The 27368-nt window shown below is 43.0% G+C and overlaps 1 protein-coding gene across 1 annotated transcript in view; it reads left to right on the forward strand.

The window, feature by feature from the left end:
• fndc3ba (fibronectin type III domain containing 3Ba) overlaps positions 1 to 27062 on the forward strand; it is a 104756-nt gene extending 77694 nt beyond the window's left edge. The window contains exons 9-27 of the mRNA XM_031560055.2: positions 358 to 515; positions 1057 to 1116; positions 1996 to 2134; positions 2353 to 2406; positions 3084 to 3208; positions 4503 to 4677; positions 5634 to 5720; positions 8073 to 8211; positions 8584 to 8655; positions 8965 to 9083; positions 9273 to 9378; positions 10832 to 11004; positions 11892 to 12005; positions 12646 to 12795; positions 14224 to 14507; positions 18180 to 18413; positions 20878 to 21044; positions 21292 to 21419; positions 23050 to 27062. Coding sequence (XP_031415915.1) covers positions 358 to 515; positions 1057 to 1116; positions 1996 to 2134; positions 2353 to 2406; positions 3084 to 3208; positions 4503 to 4677; positions 5634 to 5720; positions 8073 to 8211; positions 8584 to 8655; positions 8965 to 9083; positions 9273 to 9378; positions 10832 to 11004; positions 11892 to 12005; positions 12646 to 12795; positions 14224 to 14507; positions 18180 to 18413; positions 20878 to 21044; positions 21292 to 21419; positions 23050 to 23358 — 2793 coding nt within the window. The 3' untranslated portion in view covers positions 23359 to 27062. The remainder of the gene's footprint in view (positions 1 to 357; positions 516 to 1056; positions 1117 to 1995; positions 2135 to 2352; positions 2407 to 3083; positions 3209 to 4502; positions 4678 to 5633; positions 5721 to 8072; positions 8212 to 8583; positions 8656 to 8964; positions 9084 to 9272; positions 9379 to 10831; positions 11005 to 11891; positions 12006 to 12645; positions 12796 to 14223; positions 14508 to 18179; positions 18414 to 20877; positions 21045 to 21291; positions 21420 to 23049) is intronic.
• Positions 27063 to 27368: the final 306 nt, after the last annotated feature.

Consider the following 27368-nt stretch of genomic DNA (forward strand, 5'->3'; position numbering starts at 1 on the left):
ATGGCCAGTTTCTGTCATGGCTGAAGGTAAATTGGAATAAGGAAACCCTACACTTTATTCCATATTGATAGTATAGGAAGTGATCAGGGAGTGGCCTCTCTGTGATGGATTGAGAACATATAAGGTTCTCTCAAAAGTTCTTTCTTTTACATTCAGGTTAGCAGAAGGTTTACAGTCTCTTTTGCGCGAGGTCCTTGTGTCTTCACCCAGTATGCCACATAGACATCACTCACTAAGATGTTGCTGTTTGTGGCGAACTGCGCCTAAATGTGGTAAATGAATTGCACAAGGTGAATGTTGTTTACTTAATGTGAATGAATATGTGTATTTATGAATGTGTATGCTGGTGTACCACAGATCTCTAACATCCAGGCAAGGACGGCTCGATTTACTTGGGCTCCCCCGGCGGGCCTGGTGAACAGGGACAGACACAGCAATGGCCACCCATACACCTGCACGTACGAGGTCACGCTGTCAGACAAGGGCCGGGACGGCAAGTACCGCCTCATCTACAGGTACAGTCAATTAAATTCAATTACATTTTATTTCTATAGCACCAAAACAATAAAAGTGTCTCTAGGTGCTTTACAGAGCCCAGTGCCTGAACCCCCCTAGTGCAAGCACAATAAATAAATAAATGTACACAATACATACAAACATAACATGGTATATACATGATACATACACCACTGATAGTGATTAAGGTGGGGAGGGAGCATTCAAGTATTGTAGAACAGCTTTGTAGGTATACAGTGTGCTCGTAGGTTACTATTACAAGGGTAATTAGAGTGATGGAACAGAAAACTATGTTGATGGTGGCAGTTATTTACATTGCACATGACATTGGCGGTTAAATAAAGAAAGACTGGGCCATTATGTTTTGAAAAGCCTGGAAAGTAGTCTCATTTCTCCCAGCTTTGTAAGTATGTTCAATACTAAGGTCATTATGGCCATGGACTACAGCTGTTGGCATTTTTGAGGTTGTAGGTATGCTGCCTGTAAGTGTTTAGGTCTTTGGGTCTTTGGCCTTAATCATTCTCTTTTATTCTGGTCCAGTGGAGAGGAGTTGGAGTGCAGTTTGAAAGACCTACGACCTGCAACAGACTACCATATAAGGTATGTCCACACACCTCTCTTCTCCTGTGAAACCTTCATTTGACTCAACAGCTTTTGTTCACTAGATTTGGCATTCTGCTGATGGCAGCTGTTATTGCCGTACTCCTTTATTGATTTACTTTTATTTATTTAGCTGGCAATCAGTTGGCTGTTTTGTATTGCACTAAGACTTGGTTGCGTTTATTGAAAATGGTGCGCCGCTCAGTCAAGGCATGTGTGTTCATTTTGCTCCTGTCCTCTGCTGACACAGCTGACCTTAGCCACATGACCGTGGCACCTTCATATTCACACTCTACAACGCCAGCTGCTTTTGAAAAAAAATATGGAGCAGTGTACAAATGAGCTTTGTTTAAAACGCGAAACATTTAGGTTTTGATTTTATGCTATGTCCCGTAGTGTGCTTTTAATGTATGTTCTCACTTGCCGTGCCGAAACTCTCTTTGCCGTCGTATCTGAGCTCTCCCATACCCTTCGGAACCTGACCCCAAGCTACATGAATTACCGGCCTCTCAGCATCACGCGCTAACATGCGTTCATTCCCCTGACATCTGTCCACGCATCAAGCCTCTCCACACCCCCCCTCACGCAGGCACACAGGGTCCCCAGTATGAGTCTTTTGGTTGGCCATAAAAGCCAGAGAGCAGCTGGGTGATGCTTGTGTTTATGATCAGAGTGTCTCTCTTGGTCTTGCTGCTGGAGGTTGTGTTAGGTCAGAGTCTGAAAAGAGGGGAGAGCTTTGCTCAAATGTGATTAGGATGTTTCCGGGGCATAGCTATTTGGTTACTGGAGTGTGTGTGTGTGTGTGTGTGTGTGTGTGTGTGTGTGTGTGTGTGTGTGTGTGTGTGTGTGTGTGTGTGTGTGTGTGTGTGTGATCTGCAGAGTGAACACCATGCATAACTCAGCGAAAGGCTCGTGCTCGGAGGCAGGAGCGTTCACCACCCACAGCAGCACCCCTGACTGTCCCTTCCCCCCCAAACTCTCCCACCGCACTAAGAGCTCCCTCACGCTCCAGTGGAAGGTAAGAGCAACCCGCACCCCGCACCCCCCTGACAAAACCACACTGTGACATTCTCACTTGCCCATTCACTGACTCACTTGCTCAGATCTGTCATTCATGCATTCACAAGCCCAATTCCTCACTCACTGACTCACATAGTCAACCCCTTTGCCCACCCCATTCTGTCTCCCACTCCTCGTCTCTCTCTCCTCCCTCACTCTTTATCTCTTCCTCTCTAGCCTCCTGTCGACAATGGATCGAAGATCAGCAACTACCTTTTAGAGTGGGACGAGGTAAACCCCATTTCTCTATTTTGATCTGGCCCCTGAGTGGACCTGGGCTGTGTGTTTATCTCCTCTAGCATCAGTGCTCTCAAGCTCCAAGGCCCCCAGTCCCAGGGCCCATGCATCTGGAGTGGCCCCAAGGTTTACCTGAAGGCTGAGTTTAGATTGGATAGCTGAGAAGAGAGTGCACATCTTTGTGCTGTCTTACTGTAGTAGTTTGATTTGACCCTGTGTTGCTTGGATATGGTAAGAAAATGAATGACATGGTCTGATACAAATTCAACTGGAGAGCCCCTTCTGCATCAATACAATCAGGATCTATAGATATTTTTTCTGAGCTAAGGATCTTAGCAGAGGGAATAGAGAGAGTTCATGGAGACAAGTATGAGTTGTATGAACCTGAATAGGTATCGAAGTGATGTGATTGGGAGATAGAGACTTCCTGGTGCTGACACAGTGCTGCTTATCTGTTCCGTTCACTACAGTAATGTTCCAGTTTTTATACTCAAATAATACCAGTCTATGTTTAAAAAGTTTCTTCTTTTTTATCTACTCTCAGCTGTACTGAACTCTTAATTCTCAGAAGATACTACAGATGTAATCAAGAGTAACCAAAGAGTTGGATGCTAATACAGTTTTGGTAATTATCCTCACCCATTGGTCCACAATGGTCCATTCTTTTGCAGGGCAAGAGGAACAATGTTTTCAGAGAATGCTACTTTGGGAGCCAACGGCACTGTAAACTGACTCGTCTGTGTCCGGCCATGGCGTACACGTTTCGAGTGGCTGCGCGGAATGACATTGGCATGAGGTACGTGTGGTTCCACCCGGCAAGTAAGCAAGTAACCACTAAATCCTTTAGTGAAGAGCATTTACTGACAAAGGTGATGCCGTAGATTCCTGTTTGGGGCTCTCTGAATAATGCCAGGTGTCTCGCCACCTGTTACTACCGAACCATTTGCAGTGAATTATCCAGTAATGTCTTCATTTCTCTCTTCTTAATGGGGCACAGGGATGGGGAAGTCACCTTGATGTAAGAGTTATAGACACTACATTTCATTTTATTAACTTAGAATACAGAGCCCTCTCTCCCCCCTTCTCTCTCTCTCTCTCTCCCTCTCTCCTCCCCTCTCTCTATATATCCCCATCTCTCCCCCTCTCTCACACACTCTCTCTCCTTGGGGAAAAAAATGGGGAGAGACTGTCAGACCAAGTTGAAGGAGAAATAGCATGAAGGAGAAATCAAGGGACGATACGTGGCGCGTCCTGTCCTGTCTGAGACTGTTGGCTGTTTTTATCGGCTCCCGCCAATGACAGAACCTCGTTAAACCCCTCCCAGCTTGAGATGGAACGAGCAGTAGCCCCCGCAGAGGAGGAAATGACATTGGCTTGTAAACTTGCGGGGAACGGGATGCCTTTCCGTAATGGATTACATTCGGGCCCACTGAGAGGAATAGAGAGTGCAAACGCAATCTCCGTCGGAGGGATTTATACCTGGTGCTGCGGGCTGGTCATGGAGGCGCGAAGGCCCTGTGTCTCAGTGCGGAGGTGTAAGTGGAGATGAATTCCTCCATTAATGCATCTGGGGGGTTCATTGAGATGGAAGCCATCATGGCGGTTGCTCCACAGAATTGATATTTATATACCGCTTCAGAGAGAATAAAGTTTTCACATTTAAGCTTGTGGATAAAACCATTTCGAGTTCCACCACATTTCTCTATTGGAGAGAGTCTATTTTCATACCAGGCTGAACCATTTCCCATGAAACTGAAAGGCAAGCAATCAGAGTGAAGGGCATTCATCTTTAACTTGTTAAAGGTCCCTATCTTGACACTGTAGGAAATGGTTGTTTTTGACCCAAGCACAAATCTCAAAAAGTAACTTAAAGTTACATGAGAGTAAACACAAAAGTACGACTCCCTGTGCAGACGCCCCCCTACCCTCACACAGACTCATCAATGGTGGGTATTGACGCAAAGATTGCATTTGTGAAGTATGTGGCTGTAAAGTAAAAGTGTGTGTGTGTGTGTGTGTGTGTGTGTGTGTGTGTGTGTGTGTGTGTGTGTGTGTGTGTGTGTGTGTGTGTGTGTGTGTGTGTACTGCAGTGGTCTCAGCACCGAGGTGGTGTTCTACACGACTGGAAGCCTTCCCCATCTGCCGCACGCTCCCCGGCTGGTGCGAGCCGGCATCACCTGGATCACGCTGGAGTGGAACCGGCCCGACGGCTGCTCGGCCGAGGAGCACATGGCCTACACGCTGGAGATCCAGGAGGAGAACAAAGTGAGTCCGTCCCAGAGCTGGCCCAGAGCTGGCCCAGTCAGTCCGCATGCAACAGGCACCGCTTGAGTCAAACACTCCAGAACTTTGGGACACTGAGCAGCAGATGCATCACTAAACCATCCACAGACTTCTGAATATCCTGCTCCGAAACCCCTCCCGTCAACACATTACATTTGTCACAGTTGTTTTTTATCATAGTTGTTAAAGTTCCACGTACAAGGGCCCTTATCAATGTTTTACACCTTAGCTTTCAATATGACAGTCAACACACTCTCATTAAGTTTTTTGTGACTATCAGAAAAAATGGCCAATTCTGAAATTAAATTACCCATTTCTATCTTGGCACAATATGCCCTTGGTAGTACTGGTTTAATTATTGATTTGGTTTATTATTCGAACTTTGATCTTTAGATACTGATAGAAACCTTAATGTTTGCTTTTCATAAGTGTGTGAACAGGTCTGTGACAGATAGCTTATGAGCTAAACGATTCTAATCTAATCTCCGCGATTCTAATCTAATAGACTTTTTGTCAGATTCAGCTAATTGCTTTTCACGGCCCTCTAGTTGTCCGTTCTGTGCATGTGCTTAAGGAAACTTGGGTGTTTGTACATAGTCCTGGCTCTGTGAATGGGAAACAAACATAGTGGCTTGGAATGAGCCATAAATAATCCCAGCCAATCAACATGAAGGCAGGGTTAATTTGATTGGCTGTTTAGCTCAAATAACAACAACCTTTTGCCAGAATCATAGATTCTGCCTCTAACCCAACATCAACATTAATTGAGGTTTTAGTAGATTTTCTATTGTATGTGTGTGCACTGTTAGTGCACATGGTTATAATATGTAGTTACACACATACGTAATATATGTGAAAATGTGCTCACCTGTGAGTGTAAGGTGTGATTTGTAGCATGTGAGCTGACCGGTGTGTTCTTTTATCCTGTGCTCCTGCAGGGAACCGAGTTTCACCCAAAGTACACTGGAGAGAACTTGACCTGTACTGTTGAAGGGCTGAAGAGGAGCACACAGTATAAATTCCGGGTAAGAGCCACTAGCCCCTCTGGTTGATTATATACCACTCAGACCCTAACTCACTCAGTTATTCATGATTACTCCACTACAGTCATCGTCTGCCCTGGGCAAACAGCATATATAGTTACATTTGGGGATACATTTTTTTCCCACTTTCCTACCTCTGAATGGAGCCAGGAGTGGGGTGAGGTGTGTGTCACTCTTAGATGTTCAGTCAGTTAAGTGACTGTGAATTGAGACATTTAATGGGTGCTCAAAATACAAAATAACAGTACGCTCTTTTTCAAAATAACAATACCCTCTTACTCAAAATTGCTCCTGAGATGTGTTCCATGGTGACAGGGCCATTTTGTTTGTAATTTATGTGTGTGTGTGTGAGTGTGTGTGTGTGTGTCTGTGTGTGTCTTCAATTGGCAGCCCTTCAAGGTTTTAGTGCTGCAAGGAAGGACTTGCACAGAGAACAAAAAAAGGAATTCATACTGAAGTCTGGATTTTTAATATTTCTATTTGTTACATTGCCGGGCAGTACAGATAGTGATAAATATGTACAAAACGTTTTAGTCCATATTGGACTCAAAAAAGAGCAATGCAATGATGGGTCAGCCTATATGTGGGTTGCTATATAGGTGCACCTATCAGTGAGCGAGGGCTTACCTGAGCACCCATGAAGCCAATTGCCAACATATTGCATCATTACATAGCACCAACACATTCTCAATATTCACAATATTAGCTTTTACATGGGACACACCCATAAACAAAGACAATGACTGAGTGAAAGATCATATCTAATTCTTCATTTAAGCCACTAGGTTCAGAATTATATTCAATTATATTCAATTCAATACATTTATATAGCCTCAGGGTGCTTTACAGAGCCCAGGGCCTGAACACTGCTAGAGCAAGCATAATGGCGACAGGGGCAAGGAAAAACTCCCTGTTAGGAAGAGGAGGAAGAAACTTCACTGCACTGAAACTTTTCCCCGTGCTACCTCACCAGAGAACAAACAAATTACAATTTCTTAAGGCGCAGCTCAACCCTTGTGAATTACTACTAAGAAAAGGGCCAGACAGCTGGCAAAGGTTTGCTCCATCTCAGCTGTGACTGGTAGCCTTAGCTAGCCTTGCTTTGTGGCGTAGGCAGTATTTCCTGTACCATTGTCAAAGGGTGGATATTATCTCTGGAAATATTTGAATCCCTTACGTTGGAAAATGTGATTGGCAGAATCAAGTAAAGAATTAAAATATCTGTTTATATGTGTGTGTAAGAGAGAGAGGGTGTGTGTGTGGGTGTGTTTGAGAGAGAGAGAAAGAGAAAGAGAGAGAGAATAGCTTGTGCATACAGCGTACACCCCCAAACAAAATGCTTTGGCAATGCTGTAGAATGTTATGGTCATACCAATAAAGCTTAATTTGAATTTAATAGATAGATAGATAGATAGATAGATAGATAGATAGATAGATAGATAGAGATAGAGATAGAGTAAAGATAGAGTAGATAGATAGATAGAGTAAAGAATTAAAATATCTGTTTATATGTGTGTGTAAGAGAGAGAGGGTGTGTGTGTGGGTGTGTTTGAGAGAGAGAGAAAGAGAAAGAGAGAGAGAATAGCTTGTGCATACAGCGTACACCCCCAAACAAAATGCTTTGGCAATGCTGTAGAATGTTATGGTCATACCAATAAAGCTTAATTTGAATTTAATAGATAGATAGATAGATAGATAGATAGATAGATAGATAGATAGAGATAGAGAATGTGTGTGTGTATTTGATTGGGAGAGAGAGAGAGAGAGGAAAGGTGGTGTTGTGCAACGTGATAAATCTGTCACACTGACACAAGCACACTGTGGCCCATGAATGAGTCCCATGAATCTGCTGATGATCCTCTATTAACCATGCGGAGTGATGCACAGCTAAGTGGCCATGATTCATGGCTCACCCTTTGTGTTGTTCTAATCTCTCCTCTCTCCCCACTTCTGAGTGCGCTCCTCTGGCTGCTTGGAAGTGGTTGGAGTCTCACTGGACCACTGGGGGATGATCCTGCTTTTGTCTTTCTCTAATCGAGCTTGACCTCTTACATTACATACAACGAGTTGCAATATGTTTTTATTTTAAGTGAGACACTTAATAATGTGCCAACTGATTTTTAAAGCACTGTGGGATGGGAAACAAAAACAAGTGTGTTATGTCACCTCTGTGGGCAAATTTTGTTGATGCACAAAGGTCATTCATGCAGCTTTTGGTGGTGTGGTGTTCTTTGATGGATACAGATCTATAATGAGCTGGGTTTTTGATGTTGTTTTAACAGAATCTCTTTCATGCTTGCTCTCTCGCTCTCTTCCTCTCTCTTTTTGTCACAGCTGATTGCGTCTAATGTGGAGGGCCGCAGCAGCCCCAGCGAGGTCCTGGTCTGCACTACAAGCCCCGACAAACCTGGTCCCCCATCTAAGCCCTGTGTGAAGGGAGCCATCACACCTTACAGCTTCACAGTGAAATGGGGTATAATAAGGACAGACTGAGGACAAAAAAAGAGAGAGAGAGAGAGAGAGAGAGAGAGCAATATAGATGTGTGTGTGTGTGTGTGTGTTTGAAAATTCTTGACACTGCACAGCCGCTCTGAAATTATAAAAGCTATTCGATTAGAGGGACTCTCTGTGAGCAGAAATGTACTTGGACCAAGCAGATGGTATTCACTGGCTGCATTACATTTTTAATTACAGGTCTGTGTGTGAGTGTGTGTATGTGTGCATTTTTTGTGTATGTGTACCTAGCTGTCGGGTATGCTACACATTCATGCACATACACACACACACACACACACACACACACACTCACAAAGAAAAATAAATTCAATGTCTCTTTCCATTTTAGATCCTCCTCAAGATAATGGTGGCTCAGAAATCTTGACATACCTCTTGGAGATTTCAGAAGGCAGTTCTGATGGTGAGAATATCCCACTCCTTCACATGTGTTGTGTATCTAACAACCAAGCTCAGTAGAAAACCAGGACAATTACACTTCATAACAAACACTTTAGGACATTCAGCCCCTTAACGCAACAACTCTAATAAGTCATCTTTGGGTTCATGTTTGTCCCACATTTTCTAGAATCATTTGCTCAGATAGAAAGCCCTAGACAAACGCAACTTGTGGCTACGAAGGGCACCTCACTGTATATACTGAGTACAGCACAAGTCTGGCCTATCGGTGGGCTTATAGGGGATGAATAACCTTTGACCTGTGTGTTCACAGCCAACCAGTGGGACATTGCTTACAGTGGGCCAGCCACAGAGTGTGAATGTGATCACTTGAAACCTGGCACTTTGTACAGGCTTCGCATCTGCAGCATCAGCACCGGAGGCCACAGCCAGGTAGGTCCCCTGACAAGTGCATTATGGGATAGGCGTGGCAGGTGGTGGTGGTGGGGGGGGTGGTGGTGGGGGGGGGGGGGGGGGGGGGGGGTGTTCTCTGTGTGCTCGTCTTAGCTAAAGATGGTTTTGAATTGACTGTGAGATTAGTTGCTATGTCACCATCCCCTTTGTGCTCTGGTTTGTCTGCAGTGTTCTGAGAGCCTGCCAGTCCGCACACTAAGTGTGGCACCAGGACCCTGCCAGGCTCCGCGTGTCATCGGCAAAGCCAAACACAAGGAAGTGCAGTTACAATGGGGTAAGTGTTTTCCTGCTCAAGAACGTGCGAGTGTGAACGCACACACGGCCACTCACACACTCTCTCACCAACCCACTTACAGTCAGGCATCCAATCACAAAATAAATGGTACTCACACTAAAAAATGTGTAGAAACACACACACACACGCACATAAACACATACTCGGAGTGTGGTGTGCAAGCATACGTATTTGTTTTTTTCTGAGGTGCAATGCAGAAGCATTATCAGTACCTTAATCAAAAAATAGGCCAGGCTTTGTTTTGACTTTGTGCTTCTTAGTGCAAACTGCTTAATGGCTCACAGACATTAGCCAACCTTAAGTTAAGCAGCCAATAAACAGCCACAACACCAGGCCCTAGTCCCTCTCATTATCTGCTTCCTGTTATTACCAAAATAACATGTTACACTCAGATGGCCTAAACCAATCAAAGCATAATACAGGTGATTACCTTGAGGTGTTTGTGTTGCATGGACATTTTATTAACAAGCTTTGGAGGAAGCCATTAACGTCACCCATGAAAGCCCCCGCAAAGGTAATAAGAAGAAGTATAAAAGTCTCTAGGATGTTAAACTATATGACGTAAAGGGACGAAAAACAAACCCTCACCTCAAAATATTGATCAGGCTCAGCTTAGTAGGAAATGATCACAGAAGAGGGTACTGAGGCGTTGCTCCCTAGCTCTGATTGGTAGAACAGATAATCTGACCAAATCAATGAGGCAAGAAACAACAAAAGGAATCTCCATACTGCAAATACAGTGTTGGGAAGAGCACTGAGGGATTCACCAAGCTTGTTGGTATAGCATACTTTAGAAAATGTGGAATAATGGTTCAATTAGACACACACACACCTACACACCTATGCACACACACAAACACGTACACAAACCAGAACAACCCAGAGGACCACCTGCTATCAAAATTGCCCTTACCCAAGCGGGAAAAACAAAACAATTTTCCATCTCTTTGTTCGTCATTGGTTTAATAATTGGTGTGACGTAGGTCTGCAGAGCTGATTCAGGCGACACCACCATAACACACTGCCATGTCTTCACTGCAGTAGTCAGTGTGTTTTGGTCTGCGCGAGGGGATCTGTGGGAGTAATTGACAACGTTTCTGAGGCTGAGGTCCAGCTCAGTTTCAGAATAAATGTGCTTCTTTTTCAATTTAATTTGGAGAATACAGTGCCCCTCGAAGGCATCAACAAGATTTCTACACTTTCACAGACCATATGTAAATCAGTGCAGACCAAAGATACTGATGACGCAGAAACGCAGAAACGCAGAGACTATGTGAGAGTATGTGTCAGTGACTGATGACCTGCCATGATTTTTCCATGTACAACATCCTAACATCCTGTTTAGCCACAAATACATTTCACAGCATATCCAATTAATAAATATTCTCTCTCTCTTTCTCTCTCTCTCTCTCTCTCTCTCTCTCTCTCTCAGAGTGTCCGTCCTCTGAAGGCTCTTGTGAAGTGACTGAGTACAGTCTGGTGATGAGCGAGGGGGAGGCGGAGCCTGCAGAGGTGTACCACGGTCCGGAGCTGGAGTGCACAGTGGGCAGCCTGCTCCCCGGCGCCACCTACAGCTTCCGCCTGCGCGCCACCAATGAGGCCGGGGTGAGTTGGGTGACGCACCGTCTCGCTCTGCCACCTCAGACACGCGACACATGCCCAGCCATGCCCTGTCACATGCCCCCTGCCCTCTGGACACTACCCTCAACCCTCTACCCTCTGCACACTACCCTCAACCCTCTACCCTCTGCCCTCTACCCTCTGCACACTACCCTCTGCCCTCTGCCCTCTGCCCTCTGCCCACTACCCTCAACCCTCTACCCTCTGCACACTACCCTCTGCCCTCTGCCCTCTGCACACTACCCGCTCAGCGCTACTCATGACTCCAGATCTGCACGGAGAACAAAGCCACTGCTACGCTTCTTAAATTGTTTCTCAGGAAATACCTGGACAGAGTTCAGCAGCAATTGCTTGGAGTCGTTAATCAGCACTGAAAATAAAATAAAAAAATGACCAATGGTCAGTTTCGCGCTAACACCACAAAGCCAGTACATCAGTGCTTCACGGCTGTGCATATGAGCACAGCTTCTCGGACGCTCCAGAGCTGTAAACACAACGCCAGATCAGACACATTTAGATACATTAGGCTCTGGTCCTGGCCCAAACTCCACTCTTGCATTCAGAGCAGCCCGCGCCTCTCCATCACAGCTGTGTTTACGTTCACCGCTTGGCCCTAAACCAAGAAGGAGAAATGCATTAGCATTTGAGCCCTATCTCTGTTCAAGCTGTTTGGGTTGGTTGTGTCCTCCTTTGCAACATGAGATTGGGAAGCCTTGCTCTGTGAGTCAGAGGCTGAGGCGACTCACAACAAGTTTGATCTACAATGCATGCTGAAAGATGTAATATCCCTCTCCTCTCCTCTCTTCTCCTCTCCTCTCCTCTCCTCTCCTCTCCTCTCCTCTCCTCTCTTCTACCCCACCCCCTGCCAACAGTACGGACCTTTCTCTGAAGCCACGGAGGTGACGACCGCCGCTGGGCCCCCAGGCCAGTGTGGGGCCCCGTCTCTCACCCTCACATCCAGTACTTGTGTCCTTGTGAGCTGGGAGGTACGTCTGGCCAAATTCTGGACAGTTTAAATATAACACGTGACTAGCTCATAACCAAACATACTGGATAATGTGTTGCCTTGGTACATGCCTTGCCTTGCCGTGCTTTGGCATACAGCTCAGTTGCGTGTTGCTGTTTTTTCACTAGCCAAGTAGCTCTCCCTATTAGCACAACAATAATGGAGAAAACGAATTGTATCATCAAAGAAAAAGAAGTTCACAAGGATTTGAAAAAGACGTTGAAAGAATGAATGAATGTGTGAATTAATTAGTTTTCTCCATTATTGTTGTGCTAATAGGGAGTGCTACTTGGCTACTGAAAAAAGCACCCTGCATTAACATACATACATAATAAAGCCCTAGTCATTTCCATGACATGTCTTTTTCACATCAGAACTGAACACAGGACAGGATGTAATACAATAGACACTACATAGTGTCATCCACAGAAATCAAAGAAACACAAAAACAAAAGGCTGCCTGAGGCTATTCAATTGATCATAAGGTTATGAAATTGTTCATTAGGTTATTAAATTGATAAAATAAAAGTTCCGTAGGGATTCCTGTTATGCTTTAAGTGTGTGTGTGTGTGTGTGTGTGTGTGTGTGTGTGTGTGTGTGCATCCCTCCCTGTCCTCCAGAGTCCAGAGACCTCGGGCGCAGACATCGCAGAGTACCGCCTGGAGTGGGGCCATGACGAAGAGCCCATGGAGCTGATTTATTGCGGCAGTGACACTCAGTGTGAGATCTCTGACCTGGCCCCCGCCACGCATTACTGCTGCAGGCTGCAGGTATTGGACCAGAACCACGACGGGCCACAGCACAACACCAACCGCCCCAATGCCACCACTCATACCAACGACTTACCAGTGCTAGCTCGATAATTAGGAACTTCTTTCTCTTGCTATTGCCAGTCTTTTATAAACTTACGAGTAGGAGACACCCCTTTAACAAGGATCAGTGTTGGTGCACTGGCGAGACGTTCAGAGATATTTGGCAGTAACAACACGGTGAGGACCAACGAGATTAGTCAGATCAGTCACCTCTTACTGGAACACAGAGATACCAAAGGGAATGGAAACATTGCGTGAAAGGTGTTAAATGTGTAAATGTGTTCACAGGAGCTCCTATAAGTATGCGTCACACGCCTGAACTGTCAGACTGCTGAAAAGCTATGTCTCAGAGAGCAGGTATTAAAGTGGCTTCTACTCCATTGCCAACAAACCTATGCCGTCTGCTCCCCAAGGGGCTAAGGATGTGAGCCCAACTCGACAGATGTTAGAATAGCTGTTTGCTGAAAGCCAGCTGTTTACTCCCACTGTGCATCAGTGCAGCGTTTGACAGTTCTTTAAACGGAGTCACTGAAAGGGACCTACTGCCCATATTCTTTATGGTAGTGACGGTGATTGTCAGTCTGATCGGCGTGGGTCAGACTGCATGCCGCCCTCGGGACGATGGTCCGCAGCCTTCACAGCCATAAATCAAATCAGTGGTACATTACAACCAGGACGGGGAGCTGCTTCAGTCGTGATGCAGTATTGGTCTGACCCTAGTTTAAAACAGGCTTCCTTTTAGCATTTTAGACTGAGAGAGAGAGAGAGAGAGAGAGAGAGAGAGAGAGAGAGAGAGAGAGAGGGAGAGAGACTATGCTTGCTGCAAGATTTCATAAATGGTTGGTAATGATAATGATGTTGATGATAATTTACTTTTATATTTATGATATTGGTTGTTATAGAATTAAACTTTTTTAAATCACTGAGGAAAAACAAATTGTATTATGCAGGTATTATTCTGGAAATACTAGGATACAACCGATACAGATGTTTGTGCGTGTGTGTGTGTGTGTGTGTGTGTGTGTGTGTGTGTGTGTGTGTGTGTGTGTGTGTGTGTGTGTGTGTGTGTGTGTGTGTGTGTGTGTGTGATAGAGCTAGACATATAGCAAGATAGAGACAAACATGTACAGGGAATATAAAGTACCACTGTGAGAGCACCTCTGTATTCCCTGCACTGCGTGCATCATTTCCACCAAGCGCTAGTGCACCCTCCACCATAACACTAAAAGCCTCTATCCTCCATCTCTATCATATGTCCTGTTCCATCAAGCCCTCACTCCTGAACACATTGAGGCTTTCGCACTTCACAGTTCACAGTTTGCCCTCAATATGAATGTGTTGGTAACTCAACTCCAGGTAACTACCCGTCATGTTTGTGTCTTCCAGGCGGCCAACCAGGCTGGCGCGGGTCCCTACAGCGAGGCTGTGAGCTGCCACACGCCAGCCAGCGCTCCGGAGGTGGTGTCGGGGCTGTGCGTGCTGGAGCAGGACCCCACAGGCTGCGGGGACTACTCGCCCTCCACCTGCTTGGCCCTGCGCTGGGACGAGCCCTGCTGCAACGGGGCTGAGATCAGCAGCTATGAGCTGCACCTGGGGGAGTGCAGAATCAGCCTGGACGGCACCACCACCTGCCATCTCATCCAGCAGCTGCAGCCCGACACAGAGTACAGGTGAGGACTCTCTCTCTCTCTCTCTCTCACTCTCTCTCTCTCTCTCTCTCCCCCCCCCGTGGTTTCTATCTTTGTGTGTAAAGGTGTGTGTGTTGTGTGTGCGTGTGTGTGTGTGTTCATTTCCTGAGTGTCCTTATTTTCTGCCAGTGATTTTCAGCTCTGCATGAGTCCACTGTCATTGCCATTGTCAAACTTTCCTGTGGCATAATTTGGCAGAGATTTTCTATGTGGTGCCTGATTTAGTTTCAGATTGAGACAGCAGGGGGGTTTGCCATCCAGGGACAGAGAGGCTTTTTGGTGCACTGGGAGAGCTGTTGTCTTCACAGTTGGAGCAGTGACTGAATAGTTAATGGATTCTCTCAGGCTGGGTCCTTGCTTACTTATCTGATCATTAAAGTATAGTGGGGAGAAACTGAAAACTATGTGAAATAAATGGGAAAGGCATTTTTTTATGAAAGAATAGGTATTAAAGCAGCAAAACTTTGCAAACACCACCAACAGCCCAGTTGACACTGATAGAAGCTTGCCACCACACTAGCTGGTGTCTTTTGGCAGTATAGCTGGCAATGTCATGCTGTGAAAGCTTTTCTTCCATTTTTGCAAGGTGTTCAAGCCAGGAAACACAGAACTGCATAGTTCATATCCTGGAGGGCTAGTGGGAAAGACACAGGTTTGTATCTGTCCCTCACAAGACCATATGCTATCAAAATGAATTTGAGGATGGTACCAAAACTAGTTGCCTATAAAACCATACCTCAAAAAGTGTCAAATTGTTGCATAGTGTTACTTTAATATACCCTGGTATTTTAAGAATCTATGCAGAACTATAGAATGTGAATCTGGGACCACTTGCATTCTGGCTCAGATTCTATGAAGTAAGATCCTCAATCTGCCCAGAGGATGGATTGACATCAAGTCTGAAATGCACACCTCACTATAGGATCTAATCTGAATAACTCTAACAGTCCTCACACAGTTCATTTATTTCCCTTTATACCTTTACATTCTTCATCTCTGCAAAGGCACTATAACACTCTAGTCATGACAACAAATATGTTTTCTGACAAATGCGTTATGTTCATTTTAATCGTAAGATGCACACCTGGACTACTTGATACATTTCATACTCTAAGGCTGTGTCCCTGCAGTCAGTTGCCAATTGTATTGCTTGTAGCCAATTATCTGTAGCACTCTCTGACAGAGAGGAGCTAAAGTAAGTCCTACTGATTTATATTAAAGACTCCACCATAAAATCTGCAATGTGAAATGTAAAATGAAAATAAGTTTCACCAGGTAATGGGTTATTGGAATTGGAAGATTAACGGATGTGGCAGTCATTCTCACATAGTAGAATTCCATTCGTTTAAAAGTAGGTTGCCTACTTTTCGATGATGGGAACAATGAATTCTGAAGTCTGACCCAACATGAGCAGAAATGTTTAAACAACTTCTTACATCTCACTGGCATGCTGGCTCTCCTTTATGTAGACCGTGGCTTTGAGTTTGGCATACATTAGCCCTTTTGCTAACTAAAATGTTGATCAATGGATAATCTCCCTCCATCATTGCAGCCTGGTTGCCTAATGCAATCTGTAGAAAGGTTAACTCCTGTGTTGTTGTGCCGTGCAAATGTCAGACAGGAAAGCATTTTTGTTGTTGTTGTTGCCTTTGAATGATGCCCGCAGTCTCAGTCAGACACTGTAGGTCCATAAAGAGGCTATTTCTGGTGTCAGCACAGCACACAAAGTCTGGCACTTCAATAATTCAGACTTCACCCTCTTCAATGTTATTGACATTTTGAAAAGAAATGTTGTTGAATTCCGATTGAAATGATGTACGAACAATGCAAGAGCTTTCTACAGTTTTACTCCTCAGAAATTAAGGGTTGGGTGTCAGGTGTATGTCCGCATACCGGTTGTGAGTGTCTGTGTGTTTTTGTGTGTGTGTTTTTGTGTGAGTGTGTGCGTGTGTGTGTTATTACTGAGGGATTTGTGGTGAGGGGGTGGGTGGGGTGCAGAGAGTGTGTGTTATTCATGTTTGTAAGGGTTAATTAGCTGAGTGTACCCATGGTGGGCTGATGTTTTTAACCTATTTGGTGAGTCACAATGTTATGGTTTGTCCTCTGCATACAGTGTGTGCCGTCTCTATCTAAGGCATACACACACAAATCACACCCTCACATCATGTTGATGTTGGATGTGAATACAAATGCTGTCGCTCGGTGAGTGGAGTATGTGAGCTACGTGTTTTTTTCCGCATACAGATATGACTACTTTTAGCAATAGTTGGTTTATTAACAGTTGTTATTGTTCATATAGATTATCTTTGTAGGTGTGGATGAGTGATTAGGCACCGTCTGTCATTTAAAAATAAGAGATCGAACATTGGGTCAATGAGGCTTAGATGCATCTATTCACATTATGGTGGAAGACATTGGAAGACATTCTTCCAATATTTGAATAAAAGCTGTATTGTAGTGTATACAACGTAAGTGTTTTTTATGTGTTTTTCTTTCTTATTTTTGGAATATACATGAGCTATCAACTACTATATAACTAACTATCAACCCAGCCAGTGTTTCCAGACTTATGTTGTGTTTACTTGTTTCCTGTAACAAATGGCGTGAACCCGAGTCTCATCATTGCTGTGTGTTGATCTTCTGTTAATTATCCACTGTTATTTCCAGATCTTTAATTGATTGTTTTGCAGTGATTGGCCTATACTTTAATCAATATACAATGTTGTTTTACAGAGGACACACTGTAAAATACACCAAGGATATTCTGAGGATGGTTCTTTTGTCTAGGCTCTTACTTTAAGGGCAATATGATTAGTTTTTGTTTCTCTAAGAAGCTTTCTGAAATTTGACCTCCTGTGGGTCAATGTAATTCTATTCAAACTATGGGTATCAACTCCTCTGCAATGCACAATCACATCTCTCTGTCTCTCTCACACACACACTCTCTTTCTCGTCTCTCTCTATCTCTCTCTCTCACACACACACACACACCCTCCAACATGCACAGTAATAATCTGTTCTGAAAAGCTGACACAAAATGACACTTATTTATCTGGGGAAGGGAATTACTGTCATATTAAGCACATCACTTAATCTTATGAGTCATTCCTCAAGGTTAGATGTCTTTGTTTTTGGCTGGCCGAGACTAATTTACCTGAGAGGGGCCGTGTGATTTGAATGTCCTGAGGAACAATTATATACAACAATGTATCTCTTTAGTCTGCATTAGGCACTGTTACTGCAGTTGAAGCTATTGTGTCATGTTTTAATCGCTGTCCATGATAAAAGTAAAGAATTTTAAAAGCACAGATACATTATATTTGAACTATTGTTTGTTTTTTAAAAAGATGTTAGGTTGGAGTGATTTACTTCTTTTTTTCTCGATTGACAGTGCTGCAGTACATTTCAGTTTCTGAACTACAATTCTGTGAATCATTATGAACAATCTTCACCTTTTCACCTTTCTTCACCTGTTAAAAAAAACCCTGGTTGAATTTTGGCAGAAGCCCCTCTGAGGCTTTCAGTCATGGTGCATGGGCACAGGAATTAATTAAGGATGAATTTAGGACCATGCTTTAGTAAGTAGCTGCCTTTGAATCTCAGTGTCAGTCCACCATCCCTGCGAAGAGCTCATCTCTGTGTGTTCCTCGACAGCATCCAGATCCAGGCTCTAAACGAGGTGGGCAATGGTCCTCTGAGTGCCCCTCTGGTGGCCTGCACCCGGCCTCTGCCCCCCGCGCCCCCCCGGCTGGAGTGCGCTGCCCCCGGGCCGCAGAGCCTGAAGCTGCGCTGGGGTGACAGCAGCAGCAGCAGCAGCAGCAGCAGCAACAAGGCCCTCCTGAGCGCGGAGCTCATCTACAACCTACAGATGGAGGACAAGACCGGCAGGTGAGACTCAGAAGGGCCTACAAACCACAAACACACGTACAAAAACACACAAACACACATATACACACACACTCAAGAACCCACAAACACACACACACACACACACACACATACACACACACACCCCACCACACACACAAAAAGCCACACATACACATACACACACACTTGTATTTACTGCATTGATACGTTTCACAGTTTTACTTAGTTCTATAATGCTACTTTATTTTTTACTTTAAGGTTTACTAACTAAAAAAAAAGCTATTCGTTAAAACAGCATTTTCCAATCACTTGCACAAAAAGCAACCACTGTGATTTAATAAAGAGGTGAGATTGTTTTTGCTGGCAGTGGTGGCATTCTGGCAGACATGGTGAGTGCGTATGGCATCAGACAGATGGAGAGCTAATTAAGTCAAAATTACCACCAGAGCAAAAGTGGTGTGGGCACCTTTTATTTTCCCACAATGCCCTCTGCTTTCTCAGCCTGTGTCAGGCACAGGGGGCCAAAGTGAGTGACTTTGCCTTTCACCTTATGAGTCCAGTTTAGCCAATTACTTTTTAAAAGTTGATTTAAAAGTTTTGTTGTATTTGAATAGCATCCAACTTTATCAAAATAGGCTATAATTTTCGCTGATTGCCATTGTCCTCCTTGAATAAGTCTCTGCCAGGTGGAATCATTGTAAAGGAATTTATTATTAATGCATTTTTTTACTGCTTGGAGTAGTCCATAAATGCTGAAAACCAGAGCCTATTTTTCCGTAGTATTACTAATACTTACTTCAGCATGTGTTCACAAATATAATTGTGCATAAAAGTGATATACATCAAGAATTAGAAGTCTATTTGGGCATAAATGCTGAACATGTATGTTTTCCAAAGTGGATCACTGGAAAGGGTACTGGTAGTCCTAGTGATATATGTATAACTTTATTGCAGAAAGAAAAATGTTAAGTTATACACTTGTGATGCAAATTGTGGTCAGTGAGTTCCAAGAGCTATTATATTATTGATCTATTATACTCGCCTCTCACATAAAAACAAGTTTATATGCACACAGTGCAAGACACTGGGGGTAACTGAGCTTTGCAACTTGGACCTGGCGCAATGTGCTATGTCCTCTCAAAACTACAATTTATCCATGCTTCACAATGAAGCTGCCTGAACAGCTGAAAATACTCAAAATATAATAACAAATCTACAGGGACCCCAGTTAACTCCCGTTTCTAAACCATCCTCCTTATTTTGTATGTAACTTCAGATCATTTAATAAAAAGGTTATATGTGTAGGTCTGCAGAGAAGTCTGTATTTCATTATTGTTTTATCCCAGGAATTGCTGAGCAACTATAGAAGCAAACAAATAAAAAAGAACGGGTAGAGCTCTCTTCCTGACTGCAGCCTTTGGTCCCATAAAGCAAGTTAATCTTAGTTAAATTAAACTGGACAGCCAGCACAGACACTAAAGACCAAAAGTGAAAAACCTTAAAGTGGCCAATGAATCAATTATGTTATTTTTCACATGAAAGATCCCATGAATAGAAAGCTGCCAACTCTTTAGAAGTGCACTCTTCATCAAACTCCATAGTTCATTGTCTCTAACCATAGTCGAAATTACTCCATACGTATTTGACAGGTTTCATACATTTCATACAAATTGGAGACTGTTCTTTCTCTGTCTACCTTCCTTTCTCTTTCCTCCTCTCTTGCCCTTTCATCTTTTTTTTATGTCTGCCACCTCTCTATTTTAAAATGTTAACACGGATATTATACCTTGTTTGTCTTACTGTTGCCTGGATAGGCTAAAGCTATGCTTTTTGTAAACCAATGTTGTATGCCACACATCATTAAATACCATGTCACCATTCTGAGAACCACGTAGGTTTAAGAATGGCCTTAATTCCTCATCCTCGGTCCTCATTGTCTCTGTTTTAATACTCAAAATACTCAGAATTCCTCAGTCCCCCTCGCTTATGAGTCAGGTCTGTGCGTCCATTTCATCAAGCCAAATGTCTCTCATCAAACTATTACCTTAATGAAGACCCTGCAGGGTTCCTATTAAATGCACCATTAAAAGACAGCTGTCCCTTGTTTTTATTTGTGCAGGTTTATTTGCTTCTGTGTTTATTTTATATCTGGCAGTGTAGCGGTAGTTACCAGGGATACCCAGCTGCGGTCATGGTAGTAATGGAGATGGCACGAGGCTGCCACACCTCCTTTGCCCGTCCAGACAAGGGTCATTACTCATAACAAATGGGCTGTCATAAATTGGTGCACATGCATACACACGCACAGACACACACACACACACACATGTAGAAGCAAATACTTAATATGGTCTCAGCAATCTAACAGTATTTTATACTTTATTCATAAGATAAATTGATTTACTAGGTAAAGTTTGTAGTCAGTTCAAACCTCACATGTCTCCCTCAACGCTGATTTCACTCCACCCTCTGCCTTGCCCAGGTTCCTTACCATCTACCGCGGGCCCAGCCACACGTACAAGATGCAGCGGCTGGCCGAGTCCAGCTCCTACTGCTTTAGGATCCAGGCAGTTAGCGAGGCAGGGGAGGGCCCACACTCTGACACCTACAGCTTCACCACTACCAAGTCTGTGCCCCCCACACTTAAAGGTAAACTCAGTTGTTCCTTATTGTTTTCATGTTTTGTTTGTTCATATGTTACGGATGCTAGCTGCATATTTGGTCACTGAGGAACCAGTTGTTCATATGTTACGGATGGTAGCTGCATATTTGTTCACTGAAGAACCTCTTGAGAGAGATAATGAGTCGGTGCCCATCATGTGTTCTTTTCAGAAAAAAACTTTCTTTGACATGTTTTTGATTGGTCTATGGCCTCCTTGTGTTTTTCCTCCCCCAGCTCCCAAGGTGTGCCAGCTGGAGGGTAACATGTGTGAGGTGAGCTGGGAGGGTGTGTCCCCCATGAGGGGAGACCCCATCAGCTACACCTTACAGGTGCTCATCGGGAGAGAGCTGGAGTACAAACAGGTGAGTGTGTCCAAAGACCGGCTGGACATTGCCGTCTTCTACTTGTTCTTACCTATTTTTAGCAACTTGATAAACAAACAAACAAACTAAACACTATTTGAAAATTAACAAAACTCAACAGTGTTTAGCATCTGCACTGTTCGGCGTCTGCGATGCACCGTCGCGCTAATGTGTTTTGCAAACCGGGCTAGCTTTCTGCCGTCACTGATGTTGTCTCACCAGTCGGTCCCTTAGGAAGTGTCTCAGTTTGCCAGTTATCAAGAAAACAGGGCCCATTCATAAGCTCGTCACCAGAGTGTCAGCTGCAATCTCTAAGGGAATGGCTCTCCGAAGAGACAGGCGATGCATCACAGCTTCTTCAGTAGTTAGTATTCACTACTATATGCCCACATGACAATGGCTGTGGCAGAAGGAGAATTCACCCTCATAAGTCTTCCCAGGCCCAATCGTGCCTCATTGGCTGTGCTGCTGCACTGGCGCTGCTGAAGAGAGAAATAGTCACTGATTGCAGCTGGTCTGTGGGGGGCAAGTGACTCTAATGCGCACTTTTACTGTGTCATTTGCACTTGGGATTTGTGGAGACATTTGGAGGCTATAAAAAGCTTGTCAGCCTGGCATCTAATAAACCATAAAGCACAGTGAAGAGAGCCGTTTGAATGCTTGTAGATCAAAAGAAAAGGACTTGGTCTTCCACATGCCCACCATGCCCTTTATAAACTCTCCCACTGGCAAAATAGATCCCAAGGGTTGTTTTGGTACCTAAGTTGTTTGCAGTGAGATTTGAAGTAACAGCTAGTTAGAATTGTTGAATCTTGTGTTCCTGCTAGTTAGGTGTAAACAGAGCAGCTGGGAAAATGACTGTGGTCAGTGAAGTGTTTTTAGTTTAATTTAGTTTTATCTGGTAGGAAATGATACCGACATGTATTGACACATCTGATCCATTGTTTGGATTGGTGCTAACATGTGAGTCTGACCCTTGTATACCCTTATAACGAGTATGTGAGCGTCCTCAGACTCCGTGCACAGGCACCAGCTAAATGGTGTTTCTTGCCAAAACAGCCCCCTGCTGATCTACGCCCATTTCAGTAGAAAGCAGCACTCAGACTCAGTTTGGGTTCTTGGTCCGGCTAGTTAATTCTCACAAATGGCATAGCAACACAATTCTGTGTGGTGCTTTGGTAGCATGAGGACAGGAAAAATGAAAAAGTCCTCTGGCTGCCATTGTAAAAATGATGCCTTTCTCTAATTCACCTACCTACCTTACGCTTCTGCATACAAAATCCTTAACATTTGGTCTTTTTTTTCTTTTTTTTAAGTAATCTTTCTGTGGCATAAGGAAAGCCTCCTCTGCAGAATTAGTATGACTGCCTGTGCATGTGAATAATCTGAATAGAAAGAAACTTTATATTATTTTTAAAGAAATTGCATTGGAAATAAATTATGATTCCAGAGACCCTCTTTCAATCTGGTAAATATTTGAGGTACATTTATATTCTCAAACTGACTCAGGCCTCATGCAATCATTGTTTTTTAGGGCCAGTACCACTATAGACTAAACAAAACAATTTTTGTACCTACAGAGAATTCATAATGCATTATGGAATAATTCATAATATAATATCTCCTCTAGGTGTACAAGGGCGAGGAGACATCCCACCAGATGCTCCTGCAGTGTAACACAGAGTACCGTTTCCGCGTGTGTGTGTGCCGCCGCTGCCAGGACAGCTCCCAGGATCTCTGTGGCCCCCTCAGCCCGCCCTCACTCTTCACACCGCGGCGCCCCGAGCCGACCCTGCCTGGGGACACCGCCGCAGCGCTCGTGGTCGCCCCCACCGGCATCATCTCTACGGACGAGCGCTTTGCAACGGTTATCGTTTGCGCCTTCGCCGCCTTCTCCATCCTCATCGCCTTCATCCTCCAATACTTCTTTATGAAGTGATAGAGCAACAGAGAGGGAAAGCACAAAGGGGGAAAGAAAAAACAAACAAACATTTCAGAAAGTAGCTCTTCAGAGAGATATAAGAAGAAATCATCAAACACTTGGAGAATATGTCTGACGCTACCGGTGTAGTCCAAGTTATGTATTCAGGCTTGTTACTCTTTTTGACCTGCACATCCTACTCTTCTTCTTCTCCGTGACTCTTCTCTGTCCTCACTCGTTTGCTCTCTCTTCTCTTCTCTGTCCTCACTCGTTTGCTCTCTCATCTCTTCTCTGGATTTGCCACATCCACCAAAGCCTTTTACATCTGCCACCTCATCATGATTAAGAACATAAACTCTGATATATCAAGCCTTAAAAATAGTCTTTTATCCAAATGATTTGCATGTTCTTTTTTAAATCCATGGTGTGCAACTAGGAAATGTAATGTTCTCTATACCTTTATGGCCTTGTATGTGTTTTTCTCACCTAGTTTGCTGCAGACATTATCTGCCTTGTTACAGCCATATTCAAGGGTAGGCGTCACAGCTTTAACATGAAACATTGATCGTAGTTTGATTTCGTCGTTGATCTTTAAATGATGTTCTTTGTACTGTTCTAATGTTTTGGTTTGTTTTTTTAACAAGAGAGATCACAGTGTTCAAAAGGAAACCAACACTAATGGATGGCTCCAACCAGGCAGTTTGGCCTCTAGAACATGTAGCAGCTGAATTGATTGGTTGAATCCTCCCCATGAGTCTCATTTCAGTCAGAGGGCTAGTCTGGAGCTCCTGCATTGGAGCTGCCAAAGCAAAGTTGCAAATCTGTGTGTGGTTATCGTAATGCTGCTATCATGTGTTTATATATATATATATATATATATATATATATATATATATATATATATGAATATATATATCTCCAAGGAAAATATCCAGTTATCTAATAATATTTAATATATATCTATATATATAAATCTTTAAACACAATTTATTATGAGAAATATTGGGTTTGAAGTAGGCGTCTCATATGAGTCGGCTCACATACTTTGGTGCTTTTTTTTGTTTTGTTTGTTTTTGAATCTGTGGTCAGTAGTGGTGCAGGTGATGCATGGGAGGTGGCTGTTCCATATGCAAGCCATTCAATTACTGCCACCCCACCACAGAAGCCTGACTTGTGAACGGGCGAGCCCTGGAGCTTTGTCAGGCTCTGCCCAAAATTTGACTGGCAGTTGGTGACTCTGCTACTGTCACACCAGTCCCAAACCTTCTTGTTTCATTCTGCTTATCGGACCGAAGCTGCCAGGCCCAAGAGGTTCAGCTGCTCCAGTTGCTAATCTTCCTCTGGAGTTAGAGCTCAGCACTCTCACTACAGACCCAGGGACCATGACGACTGTTGAATGACTCGTGCCACAACAAATCAAATCAAAGCAAATCATTACTCGTATCGCTGCTGGCTGCTCTGTGAATCATGATCTGTCATTGTGAGACCCCTTTCTTTGCCTTTTTTCCCATTTTGCAGTGTTTTATTCCTCTGTTCCTCTCTTTCTCCCTCTCTCTCTCTGTCTCTCTGTACCACTGTTGTTTCAGTATTCTGTTCAATCTCAAAGATGCTTTCATGACACATTGCAGCAGTCAAACCCCCCTTGATCTTCAAACCCCAACCAAGAACCTTAACATACATGCCAAACACTATTGGGGGGACAGGGCCATGCAATGAGCTTCATTAGCCAAGGTACAAAAATGATCAGATTCAACAGATCCAAAGATAGCCTCCGATACCTGCAGATGTCTTTCTAGCAAGGGGAAAAAAAGAAGGGGAAATTGTCGGGGTGCAGGGCTAGTAATGGTCAGTAAGCCTCTCCCTCATTCCTGACTGACAGCATGTATCGTACCTCAGGGACATGGACTTTCAAGAGGTGAAGAAATGAATCCTTTGTTACCAGGAGGGTGCTGCAAACACTATTGTGTTTTTGTTTGTTTTTCTTTTTGTTCTGCCATCACGGTCATCACTCTCAGTTTTCCCAATATGCCCTCTTCTTTCTACATTTCTTCTTGCCTAAGCTGTGCCTTGCTCCTTTGTGTCCTTAAGCAGAATCGTTTACTAGCTCAAGATACCTTTGCCAAAGTAAATGGGAATCTAAGGTATAATTCTTTTAGTTTTATTTATACTATATATTGCATTCAGTACTTTAAATGCCAATTACAGTGCAATCTTCATTTATTTATTTTTTTAAATTTAAGAGACAAATGTAGTTATGTACTAATTTTTTTTTCTCTCTTGTAGCATGTTATTTCTGTTCGTTTTTGATGTATTAGATTCGTGATTAAGGCCAGCATTCCTAATAATAATAATAATCCTTTGATGATGTTTCTTTCAGTAATTTGGTACATGTAGCAAGCAACATGCTGATAACATTTACATTTACATATAACCAAATGCCTATTCATCACCTTTCAGATAAGTGCTGTACTATCAGCCTGTTGTATTTGCATATAGAGTTTGTAGCAAATGTTTAACCAGGTTATGGTGTTCTGTAAAGGAATATAATTCGCTACATTTTGTTATTGCTTTATAGTGTTATGAAGCTTATGATATACTGTTTGCCAAAGCTGAGGCCTGTCCACCTTACCTTTTTTCTTTGTTTGCTGTTTATTTAAAGGGTTAACTGACAAATCCTTTGTGACTATAGAGCATTATTATCTTGAAAGAGGAAAATGTTAACTTGATCTGTGATTACACCTTTTTTTCTTTTTGTAGAGAAAATTGTGCCATTTATTTGTGTAACCCCTTTTTGAGGTGAGGTTTTATGTACAATTTCACGCTGAAAGGTCAGAGAAACAATCAAACTGTATTTTGAGTAAGTACTTTTTTTCCATACATCATAGCTCAGTAGGGAACTTATCCAGTATTTTGCTAAGGAATGATATATAGAGTTATATTATAGATATATTATATGTCAACTAACAGAAATGAAGCACTTTTAAAAAAAAAAAGCTAAATATTAGTCTTCATAAAGTTTATCATGATCAAATTTCAATTATTTCAAGTGATGCTTTCCCTCATAAAAATCAAGTTGCTGCAACAAATTTTAAAAAGCATGAATAAGCTGGCCATAACAAATAGAAGGTCAGATAAATCCGTAATGTCTAAAATATCTCTAAACCTAATACCATCATTATTGTTTGCATTCATCTCAGTCTATCTATAAGGTCTTCGTCAAATTATGTGTTAAGATTAACAAAGTGCTTAGAATTTTAAGCAAATGGTTTTCAGAGACCTAACATTTTTTTACCCAACAATTTTTTTGCTATTTTTATACCATTGTTGAATTTTGTTTGAATGCAAAAGTATTGATTCTTTTTTTTTTTAATCGTAGTTTTTCCAAACTCCCCAAAGTGGACCCTGGTAAATGTATAGAGTAAATGTATTGAACTATTTTCCAAAAACGTAAAAATGTATTTTATACCTCACAGTTTGAAAAAAATGAGAAACATTCCAAGCTTTTCATGGTCTACAATTTCTAAGAATCATACATTTCTTCTTGTATTGTAAATGTTAAACAATTTCATATGCATTATAAAAAAAAAAAACTGCCATATCAATTTTAATGTATAGATTTTTGCAAATACTACCCAATGTATGTAAGACTCTGTATCTGTAGCTTATATGTAATATATTTATGCCCAATAAATGTTTTAATTTTTTTTTCTGATTTGGAAGAAGCGTGTCTGTGTTGTTTCACTCATGTGTAGCTTTGTATACTGGGAGACATGTTGTTTATGGCTAATGTAATCAATCAGTTTACTTTAGTTTGATAAGGAATTCAATTTAATTTATATAGCAGCAGAACAATAAAATTGTCCCAAGGCGCTTTACAGAGCCGAGGCCTGAACCTTAGAAGAGCACACTGGTAGCTTATCTCACTAATGGCTGTAGAATGCATATACTCCTGGTGAAATGTGCTTGCAGTTAGAGTGCTATGCTCCCTCCATGCCATCTGTTGTCTCATTTACTTGTATGCAGATGAG

Source organism: Clupea harengus, chromosome 22 (assembly GCF_900700415.2).
Source record: "Clupea harengus chromosome 22, Ch_v2.0.2, whole genome shotgun sequence".
NCBI lineage: Eukaryota > Metazoa > Chordata > Actinopteri > Clupeiformes > Clupeidae > Clupea > Clupea harengus.